This window comes from Theropithecus gelada, chromosome 10 (assembly GCF_003255815.1).
Source record: "Theropithecus gelada isolate Dixy chromosome 10, Tgel_1.0, whole genome shotgun sequence".
Lineage (NCBI taxonomy): Eukaryota > Metazoa > Chordata > Mammalia > Primates > Cercopithecidae > Theropithecus > Theropithecus gelada.
In genome coordinates this window covers 18,578,436-18,598,395 of record NC_037678.1, presented here as the reverse complement: position 1 = coordinate 18,598,395, position 19,960 = coordinate 18,578,436, and the positions used below count along the sequence as shown (strand labels likewise).

The window sequence follows — 19,960 nt, the reverse complement described above, 5'->3', positions numbered from 1 at the left end:
GCCGGCCACCATACCCAGCTAATTTCTTGTATTTTTAGTAGAGATGGGGTTTCACCATGTTAGCCAGGATGGTCTCGATCTCCTGACCTTGTGAGCTTCCCGCCTCGGCCTTGCCTCAGTCTGTTGTTACTGACTAAGCAGTCCTTGGCAAAATGATCTAAGATACTTAACTTTTGTACCCCTGTCCCTGAGAGCAGAAAGTTCTCTGGGGCTGCTTACTTGACTGACCTCTGTCAGGAGTCACTCTGTTTCCCTTATGTCATAATTTCTGTGCTGGCTTGATCTTTGTCTCATCTACTGCAGCCTGTTCATTCTGGCCAGTAGAGGTGAAGGACACTTCAGAAGCAGGAGCAGGTCTGGACTTCACTGCTCTCTACCTTCACTCATGCCCATATCCCCATCAAGCCTACCTGGCTTTTTGCTCTAGACGTGGAGGAGATTGGAGAGGCTGCCCATTTCATAGAAATTGAATGCATTTATCGGCTTCCTCATTGCTTACAAGGGTAGAACAGTAGGTTTTCTTCTGCTTTCAGAAGAAGTGAGGAATCAGGGGTGTTTAGGCTGGAGGTGAAAAGACCAAAAATGACATGGCAGGTAGAATCAGGACCAATGACTAAAAAATACAGAGAGCAGATGCTATTTCATGATGAAGAACTTATTAGCAGTGGGTCCTGCTGCATGGAAACGGGCCGCACTTAGAGGAGCAGAGTTCTCGGCCATTGAAAATGTTCAAACAGATAGGACAGCCTCTTGCCCAGACTCGTGGTCTCAGCAGAGACTCAGGCGTTAGAAGGAGGTTCAAGGGTCTTTGAAAGCTTTTTGTAACCCTGAAATTCTGAAATGCTTCCAGTGATTTCTGGACCCTCTGAATAGTCATGAAGAGTAGTCTGGGACTGAGGAAAGGGAGAAGTTCAAAAAACTTGAGGAGCTTCTGGATAAGCCCCACAACTGGCCCGGTTTGATATGGTGGTTGGCCACTCAGCTGCTGAATATTAAGCACGTTTTGAGGGACCATCACACCTTTGAGCAAGAATGTGGGCAGCAGGTGGTGGAAAGGGCTTTGGAGAGAGACTGACCTGGATTCAAATCCACATCCTGGTACTTCCTGGCTCTTTGACCTTCAGCAGTTCCTTTAGTCAGTTTCAAAGAGTTGGTGTTAATTGTTTTAGTATTTTTTACCACTTTGGGCTTCATGTGTGTCAGCCTTGTACATGTGCTCAGCATCGTATAAACATTCGCCTCACATCAGCCCTCAAAGACAGGAGCAGCATTAACCCCATTTTTCACATGGGGGAACTGAGGCCAAGAGAAGCTCCATAGCAGGTTAGTGATGATACTGGGATTCCGTTCCCCATGCTCTTACAGTGTTACCTAGTCCTCTCTGGTCAGGATTCAATGAAGCTACCTGTGAAAGGCTCTTGGGGCAAACCCAGAGCAATCCAGGGGGTTTCTTGGAAGTGGTTGGGCTGTGGACCTGAGGAATATTATTAAAAGGAGAGATGCTTACTAAGGGCAAGTTTGGACACAAAAGTACTTTGAATTCTAAATGTGGACATTTTATTTTTTTATTTTATTTATTTATTTGAGACAAGAGTCTCGCTCTGTCACCCAGGCTGGAGTGTAGCAAGTGGTACAACCTCAGCTCACTGCACCCTCCACCTCCCAGTTTCAAGCGATTCTCCTGTCTCAGCCTCCCAAGTAGCTGGGACTACAGGCGCACATCACCATGCCTGGCTAATTTTTGTATTTTTAGTAGAGACGGGACTTCACTGTGTTGGCCAGGCTGATCTTGAACTCCTGACCTCAAGTGATCCACCTGCCTCATCTTCCCAAAGTGCTGGGATTACAGACGTGAGCCGCCAAACCCAGCGCTAAATGTGTACATTTTAAAATAGGAAACCCCCCATGAGATATCCCCCTGTTACAGCTGTTTGGAATTTACTAAAATGCCTTTAATGTCAACATTGTCTTGGTGTCTGGCTGCATAAGAAGGGGAGACTGTTCCTAATATTCGTGCTCTTGACTGCATACGTGCCACCTTGCTTTGCTGACCTGACACCTTGTGTTACAGCTCTCAGCAGCTGGTGGCAAGCTCTTTGACCTCATCCTCCACCCTGACAGAGATCCTGGAAGCCATGAAGCACCCGTCGTAAGTGGCTCATCACAGTGTAGGGTTGGAAGGTTCCCAAAGGCCTGTGCCATAGCCATGCTCAGGCAGTGTGGTTTGGTGGATTCATACATCACTGTACTTCTCACCAGTTTTGAGACCTTGGGCAAGTCACTTGACCTCTCTGAGCCTCTGTTTCCTTGTTTGTAAGATGGGATTTTTTTTTTTTTTTTGAGACAGGGTCCCACTTTTTCCCCCAGGCTGGAGTGCAGTGGCGCCATCTTGGCTCACCCAACCTCCACCTCAAGATGGGATTTTTTAAAAAGGGATTTTTTAAAAAAGGAGTTAAGCCACAGGGTTCATGTAAAGATTAAATGAAATAATTATGTGAGGTACCTAGTATAATGCCTGACAAGTATAGGTATTCTCTGAATGTCAGTTCCCATCTTTTCCCCTCCCCCTTCTCCTTTTCCCCCTGTAACAACTTCTTTGATTTTTTTTTTTTTTTTTTTTTTTTTTTGAGACAGAGTCTCACTCTGTTGCCCAGGCTGGAGGACAGTGGCATGATCTTGGCTTACTACAACCTCCACCTCCCAGGTTCAAGTGGTTCTATCGCTTTAGCCTCCCGACTAGTTGGAATTACAGGCACGCAACACCACGCCCAGCTAATTTTTTTTTTTTTTTTTTTTTTGCGACGGAGTCTTGCTTTGTCACCCAAACTGGAGGCAGTGGCCGGATCTCAGCTCACTGCAAGCTCCGCCTTTCGGGTTTACGCCATTCTCCTGCCTCAGCCTCCCGAGTAGCTGGGACTACAGGCGCCCGCCACCTCGCCCGACTAGTTTTTTTGTATTTTTTAGTAGAGATGGGGTTTCACCGGGTTAGCCAGGATGGTCTCGATCTCCTGACCTTGTGATCCGCCCGTCTCGGCCTCCCAAAGTGCTGGGATTACAGGCTTGAGCCACTGCACCCGGCCACGCCCAGCTAATTTTTGTGTTTTTAGTAGAGAAGGGGTTTCGCTATGTTGGCCAGGCTGGTCTCAAACTCCTGACCTCAGGTGATCCACCTACCTCAGCCTCCCAAAGTGCTGGGATTACAGGCGTCAGCCACTGTGCCCGGCCCCCTTGTAACAACTTATTTTGTCCCCTCATGGGTATTTCTCTGAGTCTAGGAATAGCATAGGGACACTGCTTTATGGTATTAAATGCTGTAGTGGGAGTCACTTCTTTTTCATCTTTCCTTCCACTTATTGCCACGGGGCACACACATCCCCTGCTCCCTGCTCACCACAATGGAACCCAGGACAGGAGTCCAGCTGCTCTCTGAACAGAAGGGCCTCTCACCGTACTGCTTCATCAGCGCAGAGGTGGTGCACTGGCTGGTGAACCACGTGGAGGGGATCCAGACACAGGCGATGGCCATCGACATCATGCAGGTGAGACAGCAAGAGGAGCCCACAGAGCTGTTTGCTTAGGTCCCGAAAAATCAGGGCCTGCCTTAGAAGCCATCACCCTTTCCAGTAATGAGATCTGCAGGTTGGGGTGAGGATTCATTTTTAATAAGTGGGAGGCCTTTCTGGAATTGATGAAAGAGCAAGTCTTGCTTTGAAGTACACTGTATCTTGACTTAAAAACCGTGCAGAATTTATTGTCTGAACTGAAATGTTTTGGACAGAATCTGTGCACTTATAAACCTCAGAAAAATCTTTATGATTTTTGGGGGAATGCCCTCCCTCTGACCTCAAGCCCCCAGTTTCCCCTGGTCAATGCATGCTTATTCAAGACTCAATGCTGGATTCAAGGCTCTGCCCCACGGGCCTTCTGTCACCTTGTACTTACTCTGTCAGAGCTCTTAGCACAACAGCATGAAGATCTATCTGTCTCTCATTTGTCTCCTGCCTCAGCCAGCTCCTTGAGGGCAGGATCACCTCTTATTTTCCATTTCTCTATCACCAGTGCCAGGCATGTTGTTTGGCACCTGGTAGGCACTTAACACCATGCTTGCTGGATTTAATTACACTGCTCAGAAGTGGAACTCTGGAATATGGCACAACTGGAACAACAAGGAAATGGGGAAGGGCCAGTTGACTGAGCCAATTCATGCCATCCTGTCTGTACAGGGGCCCCAACTGGAAGTCAGTAATGTTTCCTCACCAGCTGGGTTGTTGTCATGGAAATGTTAAAATCAGTAACTGATTTGAATAAGCGTGTGATTCTCAGTTCTCTCTTTGAGGGTCTCGATGTGCTGTTTCGCATAGCCTTTGCCGTATACACTCTCATCTCCCTGAGAATATGATTTCCTTATTCAAATAATGAAATGCTACTACAGAAGTTAAAATGAATGAGCTGAAGGTGCATGTGTCAACATGGATAAATGTCAGAAGCATGATGCGGACTGGAAAACCAACTTACAAAATGATATAATATTATGCCCTTTATTTAAAAATTTAAAATCCCAAAAGAATACCTTATATTCTCTATCATACATGTTTATATAATAAAATTATTTAAGAATAATATTACACTAACCATTTATTTCTGGGGAGAGGAAGATTAATGGGAGTGGGAGAGTCTATGGAGAGTTTTTTTTTTTTTAATAAAAATATCTGAAATCAGTATAGAGAAATGTCAAATTTGTGAAAGCGGAATAGTGGTATATGTGGATTTCTTTTTTTTTTTTTTTTTTTTTTTGAGACAGAGTCTCGCTTTGTCACCTAGGCTGGAGTGCAACAGTGCTAATCTCAGCTCATTGCAACCTCCGCCTCCTAGGTTCAAGTGATTCTCCTGCTTCAGCCTCCCGAGTAGCTGGGATTACAGGCATGCACCACTACACCAGCTAATTTTTGTATTTTTGGTAGAGACGGGTTTTCACCATGTTGGCCAGACTGATCTCGAACTCCTGGCCTCAAGTGATCCACTCCACCTCAGCCTCCCAAGGTGCTGGGGTTACAGGTGTGAGCCACTGCTCCTGGCCATCTGAATTTCTTTATGCCCTTCTGCATGTTTGAAATATTTGTTGATGATATGAGTTTACATTTTAAAATATAATATATATCAAGTATGACATGTCTAATCTGGGGGTGGAGGGTAGGGTCTCCTCAGTGCTCCTGTCACTCCCTTGTCTCCAGAGCATGACTGAGGGCTGCCCCTTCAAGATGCCCCTCTGCAGGAATTTCAGAGTTTCAATGTCTCTCCTAGAAAATGCTGGAAGAGCAGCTCATCACACACGCATCTGGCGAAGCCTGGCGGACCTTCATCTACGGCTTCTATTTCTACAAGATAGTAACGGAGAAAGAGCCCGACCGAGGTCAGAGCCGAGGCGAATGCGGTTGCCCACAGGGGCAAGTGTTTTTCCTGGTGACTTGCTCTTTCACATGATGGTGCTTCCTGAGCTGCATGTGTGACTTTGTATTATAAGTTGACAGATCTGTCAAATTCCTTGAGCCTTTGTACTTAATATAAGCATAGCCAGAGTGACAAGCGTTTCTTAAGCTACAGTGTGTTCTTGGTGAGAACAGTGTGGGTCAAAGATAAAGCTAAAAGAGGCCAAGGGACCTGGTGTGAGAAAATTCCCACACATCAGTTTTTGGTAGCTGTTTTTAATTAGAGCACCCCACCCTCTTGCCCACCCAGCCCAGGTGGTTCTGGTTATCGTATCATGGACTCCAGTCTGTGATTCATAGCACTTTTCACTTGCTGGATCTCCAGTTCAGACTCCATTTCTACCCCCAGGAAGACTATCAAGCCCTAGCAAGTTTTCCAAGTAGTATTTTAAGTATCTGTGGGGTTTTTTTTCTTTTCTTTTCTTTTTTTTTTAATAATGAGAAAAAGTAATTCCCCAGAGGGAAAACTCTTTTAGCATGGTCAGAACTGGCTCACATAACTGGAGGCACCCCGGATTCAGACCAGCATCTCGCTGGGTGTGGTGGCTCATGCCTGTAATCCCAGCACTTTGGGAGGCCAAGGCTGGCGGATCACTTGATATCAAAAGCTCAAGACCAGCCTGACCAACATTATGAAACCCTGTCTCTACTAAAAAACACAAAATTAGCCAGACGTGGTGGTGTATGCATGTAATCCCAGCTACTTGGGAGGCTGAGGCAGGAGAATCGCTTGCATCCAGGAGGCAGAGGTTGTAGTGAGCCGAGATTGTGCCACTGCACTGCAGCCTGGTTGACAGAGCGAAACTCCGTCTCAAAAACAACAGCAGGCCGGGCACGGTGGCTCACGCCTATAATCCTAGCACTTTGGAAGGCCGAAGCAGGTGGATTACCTGAGCTCAGGAGTTCAAGACTAGGCTGGGCAACACGATGAAACCCCGCCTCTACTAAAGGACAAAAAAATTAGCTGGGCGTGGCAGCAGGTGCCTGTAATCCCCACTACTTGGGAGGCTGAGACAGGAGAATCACTTGAACCCAGGAGGCAGAGGTTGCAGTGAGCGAGATCATGCCACTGCACTCTAGCCTGGGCTACAGAGTGAGACTCTATTTCAAAAAAAAAAAAAAAACAGGCCAGGCACAGTGGCTCACGCTTGTAATCCCAACACTTTGGGAGGCCAAGGCTGGCAGATCATGAGATCAGGAGTTGGAGACTAGCCTGGCCAACACAGTGAAACTCCATCTCTACTAAAAATACAAAAAATAGCTGGGTGTGGTGGTGGCCACCTGTAATCCCAGCTACTCGGGAGGCTGAGGCAGGAGAATCTCTTGAACCCAGGAGGTGGAGGTTGCAGTGAGCTGAGATTGCGCCACTGCACCCCAGTCTGGCGACAGAGCAAGACTCCGTCTCAAAAACAAACAAACCAAAAAAACAGCAACAACAGAAAACAAGACCAGCATCTCCAGTACACCTATAGCAAAAGGGGACCTTGCCTGTTCTAGAAGTGACTCCTATCCTGCAGACAAATGGCTTCTCTGCCTCTGGGTTTAAAGACTCAAATATGGCTGGGCGCAGTGGCTCATGCCTGTCATCTCAGCACTTTGGGAGGCCAAGGCGGGTGGATCACCAGGTGAAGGGATCGAGACCATCCTGGCCAACATGGTGAAACCCCATCTCTACTAAAAAATACAAAAATTAGCTGGGCGTGGTGGTGCACCCCTGTAGTCCCAGCTACTTGGGAGGCTGAGGCAGGAGACTCGCTGGAACCCAGGAAGTGGAGGTTGCAGTGAGCCAAGATCATGCCACTGCACTCCAGCCTCGTGACAGAGTGAGACTCCATCTCAGAAAAAAAACAATCTTACATGAGATGAAGCAGCTAGTGCCACTCCCTGTGCTCTCTTGTTCAAGAATATGGCAGAAGTGGATGTGTGTGGGATTTTTTTCCTTGTAGCTACAAGTATATCCATTGACACTTTTCCCTTTAAATTATACGTTTGACCAGTAGATACCTATCTTCAAGTTGAAAACATACCAGGTTACTGTTATATATTCTGAAATTTGAGGTATGAAGCTGACCATAAGGTCAAGAATGGTGGTGGCTCATGCCTATAATCCCAGTGCCTTGGAAGGCTGAGGTATGAGGATCTCTTGAGGCCAGGAGTTTAAGATCAGCCTGGGTAAGCAACATAGTGAAACCCCATCTCTACAGGATAAAAAAAAAAGAAAATTGGCTGGACATGGTTGTACTTGCTGGTCTTCACAGCTACTCAGGAAGCTGAAATGGGAGGATTGCTTGAGCCCAGGAGGTTGAGGCTATAGTGAGCCGGGATTGTACCACTGCACCGAAGACTTGGCAAAGCAGTGCAGACCCTATCTCTAAGAGAAAAAAAAGAAATAAACTGAGAAGAAAATATTTTTTAGGGCCGGGTACAGTGACACACACTTATAATCCCAGCACTTTGGGAGGCCAAGGCAGGTGGATCACCTGAAGTCAAGAGTTTGAGACCAGCCTGACCAACATGGTAACATCCCATCTACTAAAAATACAAAAATTAGCCGGGCGTAGTGGCGCATGTTGCTACTCAGGAGGCTGAGGTAGGAGAATCGCTTGAACCTGGGAGGCGGAGGTTGCAGTGAGCTGAGATCGCACCATTGTACTCCAGCCTGGGCGTCAGAACAAGACTCAGTCTTAACAAAAAAAGAAAAAAAAATCTATATATATTTTTTACATTGAAGTTCACATGACATAAAATTAACCATTTAAAAATGAACAGTTCAGGGCGTTTAGTACATCCACAGTGTTGTGCAACTCTCACGTCCATCTAGTTTCTGACCATTTTCATCACCCTGAAATGAAACCCCATCCCCTTAAGCAGTCACTTTCCAACTCCTCCTCCCACCCCCGGCAACCAATAATCTACCTTCTTTCTCAAAGATTTGCCTATTCGCTGTGTTTCACATAAATGGAACTATACAGTATGTGGCCTTTTGTGTCTGACTTCTTTTACTTAGCGTGTTTTTAAGATTTATCAAGTTGTAGCATGCATCATTAAGAAAATAAGCAATTGTGTTGAGTACTCCTTCTCTCCCCTCCACTTTTCCCAGTGGCCATGCAGCAGCCCGCCACCACCTGGCACACAGCAGGAGTGGACGACTTCGCCAGCTTCCAGCGCAAGTGGTTTGAGGTGGCCTTTGTGGCAGAAGAGCTCGTGCACTCTGAGATTCCTGCCTTTCTCCTGCCCTGGCTACCCAGCCGGCCAGCCTCCTATGCAAGTAGGCACAGCTCCTTTAGCCGAAGTTTTGGAGGACGGAGCCAGGCAGCAGCACTTTTAGGTACATGTTCAACCCAGACGAGGTCTGGGGGTGTGCCAGTGGGTGGCTGCGGGGAAGTAGTGGCCAGCCAAGGGAACGATGCCACATGAACCAGGATTAGAGTCACTGAGGCTGTCACAACGGCCACCGTGTCTGTCCGCACTGTTGGCTCCTTTGCTGACTTCCACTTGCTGAGTGGTTTTATGATTGTCCTAACCAACAGACAGTATTTAGCACCTCTCAAATGAGAACATAGTGCCAGACCTGCTCCGATAGGAGAGAAGAAATATGTGGCCAATTTTCCCGAGAGTTCTGTAGGATATAGGAGATGTGAGATAGTGCTCACTGCACCAGCTAGTTGCTGCCAGAGGCCTTCCCTACAACCATAGCATCCTACGATCTCAGAAGAGGAAGGAACCTAAAAGGTCATCCATTGCAGACACTCTTGCAGAGCAAAAATCTCTCTCTCTCTCTCCCTTTCCTCCCCAAATGTGCTTACCATATTGAAGGATGTAAACTGAAACACTTCCCTCCTTTCCACCATTCCTGCAGCTCTAAGATGGGGGTGAACACCTGCTTATTGAAAGGCAATGACCTCTGATAGGAAACGGGGAACTCTGCCCTGGGGGACCTGACTAATGGGTTGAAATGTGAACTTCTTTAGAAAATACCTGCTCTGGGCAAAGACCATGAGATTTATCTTAAGGGCAAGTTGGAGGATCCTGAAAACCCTCTGAAAGGAAGAAAGCAAATAGAACATAGACCAATCTCCAGGGAAATTCTATGTTCTGCTTTGTTTGCCTGTAAACGCTCAGTTAATTGGAATCCTTTTCTAGCTGGTAAAACGGAGATGTTAATGGGCATCAAAGTTTCTGGATCCAGGCTGGCACGGTGGCCCACTCCTGTAATCCCAGCACTTTGGGAGGCTGAGGTGGGTGGAACACTTGAGGTCAGGAGTTTGAGACCAGCCTGACCAACATAGTGAAACCCTCTCTCTATTAAAAATACAAAATTAGGTGGCTCATGCCTGTAATCCCAGCACTTTGGGAGGCTGAGGCGGGCGGATCTCGAGGTCAGGAGATCGAGACCATCCTGGCTAACACGGTGAAACCCCATCTCTACTCAAAATACAAAAAATTAGCAAGGCGTGGCATTGTGCGCCTGTAATCCCAGGTACTTGGGAGGCTGAGGCAGGAGAATGGCATGAACCTGGGAGGCGGAGCTTGCAGTGAGATGAGATCGTGCCACTACACTCCAGCCTGGGTGACAGAGTGAGACTCCGTTTCAAAAAAAAAAAAAAAAAAAAAATTTAGGCCAAGCGCTGTGGCTCATGCCTGTAGTCTCAGCACTTTGGGAGCCTGAGGTGGGTGAACCACTTAAGGTCAAGAGTTCGATACCAGCCTGGGCAACATGATGAAATCCCATCTCTACCAAAATTAGTCAGGTATGGTGGCAGACGCCTGTAATCCCAGCTACTCTGGAGGCCGAGGCAGGACAATTGCTTGAACCTGGGAGGCGGAGGTTGCAGTGAGCTGAGATCAGGCCATTGCACTCCAGACTGGGCAACAGAGCGGGACTCTGTCAAAAAAAAAAAAAAAGTTGTCCGGGTGCGGTGACTCACGCCTGCAACCCCAGCACTTTGGGAGGCCAAGACGGGTGGATCACAAGGCTAGGAGATCGTGACCATCCTGGCTAACATGGTGAAACCCCGTCTCTACTAAAAATACAAAAAAATTAGCCAGGCATAGTGGTGGGTGACTGTAGTCCCAGCTACTTGGGAGGCTGAGGCAGGAGAATGGCGTGAACCTGGGAGGCGGAGCTTACAGTGAGCGGAGATTGCACCACTGCACTCCAGCCTGGGCTACTGAGCGAGACTCCATCTCAAAAAAAAAAAGTTTTCAGATCCTCAGATTCACTTGGATCTGGGTGTGGCTCACTCCAGCATTTTCTAGTGCTGTGTGTGAGAAGTGAAGGGGTGAGGAGGATAGGGCAGAACCATGGAAAGAGCAGCCTCTCCTTTCCCTCAGGCAGTCATGACTTGCTCTTCTTCCTTCCTTGCATTTCGAACTCTCTACTTCTTTGACGTTTTTTGGGGATTAAAGAAGCCATATACTCCCTGTTACCCTGGGGTGTGCTCACTTCCGGCAGCCTAAACCACCTAGAGCACCACCAGGGCTTGAGACTTAAGGCCTTTGAATAGCAAGCAGCGACCTTGTGATTTTATGTCATAGGAGGACCTATTAGAAATAGCAAATAAGGCCAGGCATGTGGCTCATGCCTGTAATCCCAGCACTTTGGGAGGCTGACGTAGGAGGATCACTTGAGGTCAGGTGTTTGAGAACAGCCTGGCCAACATGATGAAACCCCATCTCTACTAAAAATACAAAAATTACCTGGGTGTGGTGGTGGATACCTGCAATCCCAGCTACTCAGGAGGCTGAGGCAGGAGAATTGCTTGAATCTGAGAGGCAGAGGTTGTGGTAAGCTGAGATGGCGCCACTGCACTCCAGCCTGGGTGGCAGAGTGAGACTCCATCTCAAAAAAAAAAAAAAAAAAAGAAGAAGAAGAAATAGCAAAGAAAAGGGCAGGTAACTACCCTGATGTCAGTGGGAAGCAGAAGCCAATAGTCCAGCAACAAAGGTGGAGTGGGGAAAACCTGTTACAAATATAACAAACACAAGAACTTGATAAGTACAGTGTTAATCCTTCACTTCTAGCACTAGATTGCATACGAGAAGCTTTCCAGAAACTTTACACCATTTTTCTCACGAAATCAAGTTTATTTTTAGTAGACAAGTTTTAAAGTCTACTTTTTCCTCATAGATAAAAATTAAGAATTTTCATCTCTGCAGAACAAGGAACTAAGCCTGAAAGCTAGTTGCTTTCAGATACGTACTGAAGAGAGAGTTGAAAAGTCACCTTCCCACTTGCCTCGAGGTTACTTTCTAAGAAAAAGACACAATGCATTACATTAAGTAAATATTGGATTTTGCATGGCGACAATTTATGTGAGAGCTGAAGAAAGCAAAAAGGTTTCTTCCTTTCAAATAAATTTCAAATAAATATTCAAATAAATGCCACAAATCCAAGTGACACCTCCTTGTGGTGAGAGACCCTAGAACCAGCACATAGAGCATATTTACTCCACTGATTTCTTGCAAGTCTGTTTACAGATCTCTTGGTAACACCCCAGATTAGAGGTAGAAAACTGGGGGCAGCTAATGGCAGCAAGTGTGTAACACATTTTAGCAAAAATGTTTTACAAAATCTGTTAAATTTTGGTCTTTTAAGGTGGAAAGTAACTCATTTGCTCATTCTTTCTCTTTTTTTTCTTTTTCCTTCTTTCTCTTATCTCCTCCCTCCCCTCCCCTCCCCTTCCCTTCCCTTCTCTTCTCTTCTCTATTTTTAAAAATAGAGACAGGGTCTCCCTATGTTGCCCAGGCTGTTCTCAAGCTCCTGGGTGCAAGGAATCTTCCTGTCTCAGCCTCCCAAAGTGCTAGGATTGCAGGTGGGAGCCATTATGCCCAGCATTTTCTTCCTTTTCTTGAAAGTGTTCAACAAAAGGAATTATTCTAATGTGAATCTTCTCCAGTAGATCATACAAAACCCACGAGCAGGGTTTCTCAACTTCAGCACTACTGACATTTTGGGCCAGATCATTCTTTCTTGTAGGGAAGTGTTCTGTGCACTGGAGGATGTTGAGCAGCATCCCTGCCCTGTACCCAGTAGCACTCCCAGCCCCACCCAGTGTGATAAAATGTCTCCTGACAATGCCAAATGTCCCCTGGGGGGTGTAAAATTACCCCCAGTTGAGAACCACTGTCCTAGGGGAAATTGAAGGATTCCAGTCAGGAGCCAAGATTAGAGCAAAGCCTGAGAGGCTTTGAAGCCCATCAGTAACTTCCCTAAGCAGGTGTCAGGTTGATGCGTGATAAGGGCATGCTTTCAGAGCTTTGAGGTAGAATGAATGGTCAGAGCTGGAGCTGAGATGTTAGAGGGAAGCACTGTCCTCCTCTGTGCTCTGGCCCCTGGGCTCCTCTTGTGCTTTCATTGGTGCCAGTGGTGGTTGCTTCAGTCTTGCCTGCTGTGGTGCGGTGGTGATAACATTAATGCCGTGATTTGTAGAAAATTTATGTGTCAGGCCCTGTACAGAGCAGAAAATCGTCTCATTAATCTTTACCTCAGTCTCCTGATGGGTACTACAATTTATGCTTTAGAGTTTAGAAACTGTGACGCTCAGAGAGGCGAAGTAATTTGCCCAAGGCTCTGCAGCCACTAAGTGCTAGAGCTGGAGTTTATTCTCAGGACTGCCTAGCCCTGAAGCCTGAGCGCCAAGCATACTGCATTTCAGCCCAAGGAGACAAGAGTCAAAGCCTGTCAGGACTTCGGATGATTTGTACAATAGCCCAGTTCCAGGAGTGGCTCCTGCCCTCAGTGATGAAGGACACTCAGGTCCCAGGCCCTTGCTACAGAACCACAGCTCTCTGAGTGTGCCCTTTCTTCCCCTCTATGCTGTCCCTGCTGGTCTTCCCAGTGCACTCTCTCCAGTCCTGGCTTCAACAGTTCTTTCACTGTTGTCCCACCAGGACCTGTAACCAATTGATCTTGCTTTCATTTTCTCCCTCTCCCACTCACATCTCGCTTTATGTAATCATAGCTTTGAGCCACCAAACCTCATTACACAGCTTTGAGTCCTGCTCCCCACCCTCATCATCAGCATCTTGTGTCACTGTAAAAACTGAAGCGGTCAAAAGAAAACTCCCACCTGCCATCTGCCCTCGCCCAGTAGCTGTGTCTGTCCCCACTTCTCTGCCTCCCTCTAACGCAGCATCTCCACCTGCACACGAGACCCCAGCCCTCGCAGTACTCAGCGTAGCACTTTGGCAGTCATCCCCTCTCTGCTAAAGCATCCCCGTCAATCTGTGACAGGCACACACTCTCTCCTGCTGGCAAAGCAAAACTCAAATCGGGTTTCTGTCCATTCCCTCTGCTGGAACAGACTTCCTGATGCAGGGAGCCCATGTTGTTTAGCCTGTGCCAGCCCTTAGTTCTGGTCCTCCTTGCCCTGTGACAGCATTTGTCAAATGATCTCTGACTCCTCCTTTAAACCCTTACCTTGCTTGGCTCTCGAGACACTGCTCCTTTGGCTCTCCTCGTTCGTTTTAAAATCAGTTTCCTTTGCTGGTTTCTCTTCAGCAACCTAATATTTTAATATTACAGCATGCAGGCCTCATCTTCATACCCCCAAAGTGTCACATCAATCCAGTGGCCTTTATTACCCCAAGATCTGGTCACTGCCAGATTTCTGTCTCCACCTCAGACCATGTCTCCAATTTGAGACTCATCCCTCCAGCTACCTACTTGACATGATCACTTAGAGGACTGGATGTACAGTGTTCAGAACCAGCCAACCCTGCTGTTTCCCCACAACACCTTAGTCTTGCCTTCTCATTCTAGTCACTTAGAAAAACTCAGTTGCCTTCTCATGCTCTTTCTTTCCTGCTCTACATCCAGCCCATCAGCAAATTCAGTTTTCCTTTTAGTTAACTTCAATATTGATTCAGGATTAACCATTCCTTACTGTCTCCTCTATGATCCTGGTTCAAGCCACCTTCATCTCCTCTCTGCATTGCTGCTGTCACCTCTCACTGGCCTCCTGGATTCTGCCCCTGCTCCTTATAAACTGCTTTGCACACAGGAGCCAGAGAGACCTCTTCAAATGGAAGTCAGGTGGTATTCCCCCATTGGGCAGGATCCTCTTATGGCCCCAGCTCACTCGAAACCGAAGTCAGAGTTTTCAGCAGCCCACAGGCCCCCAGGATGTGGTCCCCTCATTCTCTGTCTCGTCCCTTGTCCACCTCCTGTGCACTCTGCTGCACCACACTGGCTTCCATCTGTGTCTGGTGTCTGGGAACATGCCACACACATCTCTGTTTCCAGTGCTTTCCTTCTGCCTGGGGCACTGTTCCCCCAAGATGCCCTCAGGTCTCCCTCCCTCACTTGCTTCAAGTCTCTTGTCCAAAAATCATATGTGAGTGAGCCCTTCCCTGACCCCACACCACACACTCGGGGCCCCTTTTCCTACTTCTTCATCTCCTTTGCTCTTGCCACCACTTGACATTGTGTGTGTGTTTGTACAATTAGTGTGTTTTGAGACAGAGTCTCACTCTGTCACCGAGGCTGGAGTGCAGTGGCATGATCTTGGCTCACTGCAACCTCCATCTCCCGGGTTCACTGCAACCTCCGTCTCTGGGGTTCAAGCAATTCTCCAGCCTCAGCCTCCCAAGTAGCTGGGACTACAGGCGCCTGCCACCACACCCAGCTAGTTTTTGTATTTTTAGTAGAGATGGGATTTCACTATGTTGGCCAGGCTGGTCTCGAACTCCTAACCTCAAATGATCCACCTGTCTGGGCCTCCCAAAATTCTGGGATTACAGGCATGAGCCACCCCTCCTGGCCTGTGTTTTTCTACCTCCACAAAAACTTAAGCTGTGTGATGAATTTAGTTTCATTCACTGGCTCTCCCAGCACCTAGAATGGTACCTAATGCATAGTTACCTGCAATAAATATTTGTTGAATGTCTGAAAAAACATGAATGAATATAGTTTGGCAGAATTGGGGAAAATTGAATTTGGAACATTTGCAGTCAGCAAACCTTCTGACACTAAGCAATTAATTGTCCAGGTGTCAGAAAAACAGTAGTTCTGCCATTTATTCTATTGAAAATGCTACTCTTCTCTGGTCATCAAGCAAATAAAGAAAAACAAGGAAAATGCTACCAGCCCAGGAACAGACAAACTGCCTCTCACCTAGGCGTGTGCTTAGTCCCCACCAAGTGAGTGGACACGCCATATGTCACAGAGGCATGTGCACAGTCTCAGCCTGTTTGCTGCACTTACTTCTTGGTTAGAGTTATTGCTTGTGGAAAATGCCTCAGGTATTGTCACCTTTGCATCATTATTTTAGTTTTGGAGGCTGTCTTGACAGGTTGTTTTTTTTTAAGAGACAGGGTCGGCCAGGCGCGGTGGCTCACGCCTGTAATCCCAGCACTTTGGGAGGCCGAGGCGGGTGGATCACAAGGTCGGTGGATCACAAGATCAGGAGTTCGAGACCAGCCAGACCAACGTGGTGAAACCCCGTCTCTACTAAAAATGCAAACATTAGCTGGGCGTGGTGGCGGGCACCTGTAGTCCTAGCTACTCAGGAGGCTGAGGTAGGAGAATCGCTTGAACCCAGGAGGTGGAGGTTGCAGTGAGCCAAGATCACTCCATTGCACTTCAGCCTGGGTGACAGAACAAGACTCTCTCTCAAAAAAAAAAAGAGAGACAGAGAGAGAGACAGGGTCTTACTCTGTTGCCCAGACTGGAGTGCAGTGGTGTGATCCTAGCTCACTACAACCTCAAACTCCTGGGCTCAAGCAAGTCTTTCCACCTGAGCTTCCCAAGTAGCTGGGACTGCAGGTGCACGCCATCATGCCCGGCTAGTTTTTTTGGTTGGTTTTGTAGAGACAAGATCTCTCTGTGTTGCCCAGGCTGGTCATGAACTCTTCGGCTCAAACAATCCTCCCACTTGGCCTCCAAAAGTGCTGGGACTAAGGCATGAGCCGGTTCCCTCTCTTGACAGTTTCTGTAGTAATATCCTCATTTCCAAAGCCTTCTCCTTCTGTAGGCTGGCAAAACCCTCTTTTGACTTCTGGTCTTCAGCTCAAGATGAGATTCAGATCATCTCAGTTTAGCTTTGATAATTCTTAGTGCTTAAAGGAAAGCAGTATATAGGCCAGGCATGGTGTCTCATGGCTGTAATCCCAGCATTTTGGAAGGCCGAGGTGGGCAGATCACTTGAGGTCAGGAGTTTGAGACTAGCCTGGCCAACATGGTGAAACTCCGTCTCTACTAAAAATACAAAAATTAGTGAAGTGTGGTGGCATGAACCTGTAATCCCAGCTACTCGTGAGGCTGAGGCATGAGAATTGCTTGAACCTGGGAAGCGGAGGTTGCAGTGAGCCAAGATTGCACCACTGCACTCCAGCCTGAAAAAATATGTCTGCATCTCAAAAAAAAAGCAAAAAACAGAGAGAGAGAGAGAGAGACCAGGTGCAGTGGCTCACACCTGTAATCCCAGCACTTTGGGAGGCCGAGGTGGGCGGATCACAAGGTTAGGAGTTCAAGACCAGCCTGGCCAACATGGTGAAACCCTATCTCTACTGAAGATCTCTACTAAAGATACAAAAAATTAGCGCAGTGTGGTGGCGTATGCCTATAATCCCAGCTACTCGGGAGGCTGAAGCAGGAGAATTGCTTGAACCCAGAAAGTGGAGGTTGCAGTGAGCCAAGACTGTGCCATTACACTCCAGCCTGGGCGACAGAGCAAGATTCCTTCTCAAAAAAAAAAGAAAGAGAGAGAGAGAGAAGCAGTATATAGAAAAATAAGTCATAGGCTGGGCGTGTTGGCTCATGCCTGTAATCCCAGCACTTTGGTAGGCCGAGGTGGGTGGATCACCTAAGGTCAGGAGTTGAAGACCAGCCTGGCCAACACGATCAATCCCCATCTCTAATAAAAATACAAATAATTAGCCGAGTGTGGTGGCGAGCACCTGTAATCCCAGCTACTCGGGAGGCTGAAGCAAGAGAATTGCTTGAACCCGGGAGGCAGAGGTTGCAGTGTGCCAAGATGGCACCATTATACTCCAGCCTGGGCAACAAGAGCGAAACTCCATCTCAAAAAAAAAAAAAAAAAGGAAAAGAGAAAAATCATATGTCCAAAAAACAGGGAGAGTCGGGAAGAAGAGAGGATTTATGTCTATAGCAGGTATTAAACAGGTGTTCTTCTCCTGGGATCTGTGTATGGGCTTTAGGGGGTCAGTGAATCTGAAACTAGGCAGAGTTGTGTGTGTGCATGTTTCCTGGGAAAACATCCTTTTATTAACTTTTCAGTGGTTTCCATAGTTGTTACAAGGAATTTCATTCCATCAGTCTCTTGCCCATCACTCTTCCCAAAAGAAATGGGTTTCTTTTCCTTTTAAACCTGCAGCTAATTCTATCCAATAACAGCTCTCAGCCCTTTGTGTTAGGATATGAGAGGTTTCTTACCAGAATTTTTTCAGGTTAGAATATAATCTTTTACTGTTTCATTTACTTAAGTGGGGAAGATCTGTTTTCTTTAAATTGAGCCGTCTTCAGTGTTTGGGTTTTTCTTCAGAAAAAAAAAAATAACATGATTTGCAGGGGGAGGAAGGCCTGTGTATCATTTGTGACCTGTCCCTTTTTTTGTTTTTTGTTTCGATATGTTCCTTTTTAAACACTTAGGATACTCAGTTGGAAGTTGGCATTGGAAGTCTGTTTTGAAATGCCTGACATTGACGCATGACCCTCTCTGGCTTGGCTCGTGGTGGCTCCCACTTTCCCATCCCGGTCACCCTGGGCCTCTCACCTGGGAAGCAGCAGGTGCATCTGAGACTCTGGAAGCAACAGCCCTGCACCCCTTAAGCCCACTCACATGCCTTTGCCTTCTCAGCTTTGTTTTGTTTGTGTGTTTTTGGTTTTTTTGTTGTTGTTGTTTTGGTTTTTTTTTTTTGAGACAGAGTCTTGCTTTGTCACCTAGGCTAGAGTGCAGTGGCGTGATCTCAGCTCACTGCAACCTCTGCCTCCCGGACTCAAGCAAGTCCCCTGCCTCAGCCTCCTGAGTAGCCGGGATTACAGGGATGCACCACCACGCCTGGCTAATTTTTTTTGTATTTTTAGTAGAGATGTGGTTTCACCATGTTGGTCAGGCTGGTCTCAAACTCATGACCTCGGGTGACCCACCCGCCTTAGCCTCCCAAAGTGCTGGGATTACAGTAGTGAGCCACCAGCCTGGCTGTTTGTTTGTGTTTTTGACACAGAGTCTTGCTCTGTTGCCCAGGCTGAAGTGTGGTGGCATGATCCTAGCTTGTTGCAGCCTCAACCTCCTGGGTTCAAGTAACCCTCCTGCCTCAGCCTCCGAAGTGGCTGGGAGCACAGGCATGTGCCAGCATGCCTGGTTAATTTTTTGATATTTTGTGGAGACAAGGTCTTTGTTGCCCAGGCTGGTCTTGAACTCCTGGACTCAAGCAATCCTCCCACCTCGGCCTCCCAAAGTGCTAATATTACAGGCATGAGCCACTGCACCCGGTCCCAGCCTTTTCTTGATGGCCCACTGGATTTTGGAGTCAGGAGGGAATTTAGAGCACCTCTGTCCAAACCCTGACACTTGAATGTTTTCTGCAGCACTCCTGATAAGTGGGGAGCAAGATTCTCTTTGAAAACCCCCTTCAACATAGCACTCACTCCCAAGACTACTTGTTCCGTACCTGGGCACCTCTGATTGTTACGTAGAGTATCACTCCCCTACCTGGGGTTGCATTTTTCTCCTCTGCTGACACTGTCCCCTTCCCCAGGTACTGATAACCCCCTGACTATGACCTGGGTGAAGGATGCTCGGCCTGTTCCTCCTCTGGGCTTGCATGTATTTATTGGTCTTGTGTGAATAAGTTGGTTTTCATGGAACTCAAGCAATGATTCAATGAACCAGAAAGCTGAACTCAGCTGGGCTCACATCTTTGTCAACATCATAATCCTGCGAGAAACATATGTACTGCCAAATCTAACTCGGAAGTACAGGGCCAGTAGTATCTTCAGCCTGTAACCACTTGGTTGAGCAGTGTACTTCCTGGCCCAGGCCAGCATGTTCTGAACTTAACACGCCAGATGGGAGAGAAGAGATGCATGAGGCCACTGCTGGTATTTATTGAGCATCCTTATCTTTGTGACACAGACTTTTCTCTTGGGAAGAAACACAGTGTCCAAGACCAGAGGGCAAAACTTCTTTTGATTTTGACTAAGTAAAGGGTTATTCTGGCAGTATCAGGAATCCAGAACATGAAGCAAAGACAGAATCTAGTTTTGGTGAGCCTTTTAGCATTGGAATGACCAAGTTCTTTAGCCTTAAATGTCACAGACAGCCAAGCAGTGTCCGTCGGAGGCACAGACAGGCCTCAGATTGAACACTGGTGAACTCATGGCCTAAATTGGGAGAAAAGACCAGCAGGAACAGAAGGAAGAGAGGAGAGTTACAAGTTAGGTGGCTGGAGAAGGCAAGAGAGTAGGTCCACACTCCTTTCTAATCCATGCTTAACCTGATTCTCATCCA

General features: G+C 47.2%; 1 protein-coding gene across 1 annotated transcript in view; it reads left to right on the top strand.

Moving 5' to 3' along the window:
• DEPDC5 (DEP domain containing 5) overlaps positions 1-19,960 on the top strand; it is a 157,913-nt gene that overhangs the window by 121,031 nt on the left and 16,922 nt on the right. Inside the window, exons 35-38 of the mRNA XM_025398090.1 lie at positions 2,072-2,149; positions 3,407-3,539; positions 5,302-5,410; positions 8,587-8,814. Of these exons, the coding sequence (XP_025253875.1) occupies positions 2,072-2,149; positions 3,407-3,539; positions 5,302-5,410; positions 8,587-8,814 (548 nt within the window). The remainder of the gene's footprint in view (positions 1-2,071; positions 2,150-3,406; positions 3,540-5,301; positions 5,411-8,586; positions 8,815-19,960) is intronic.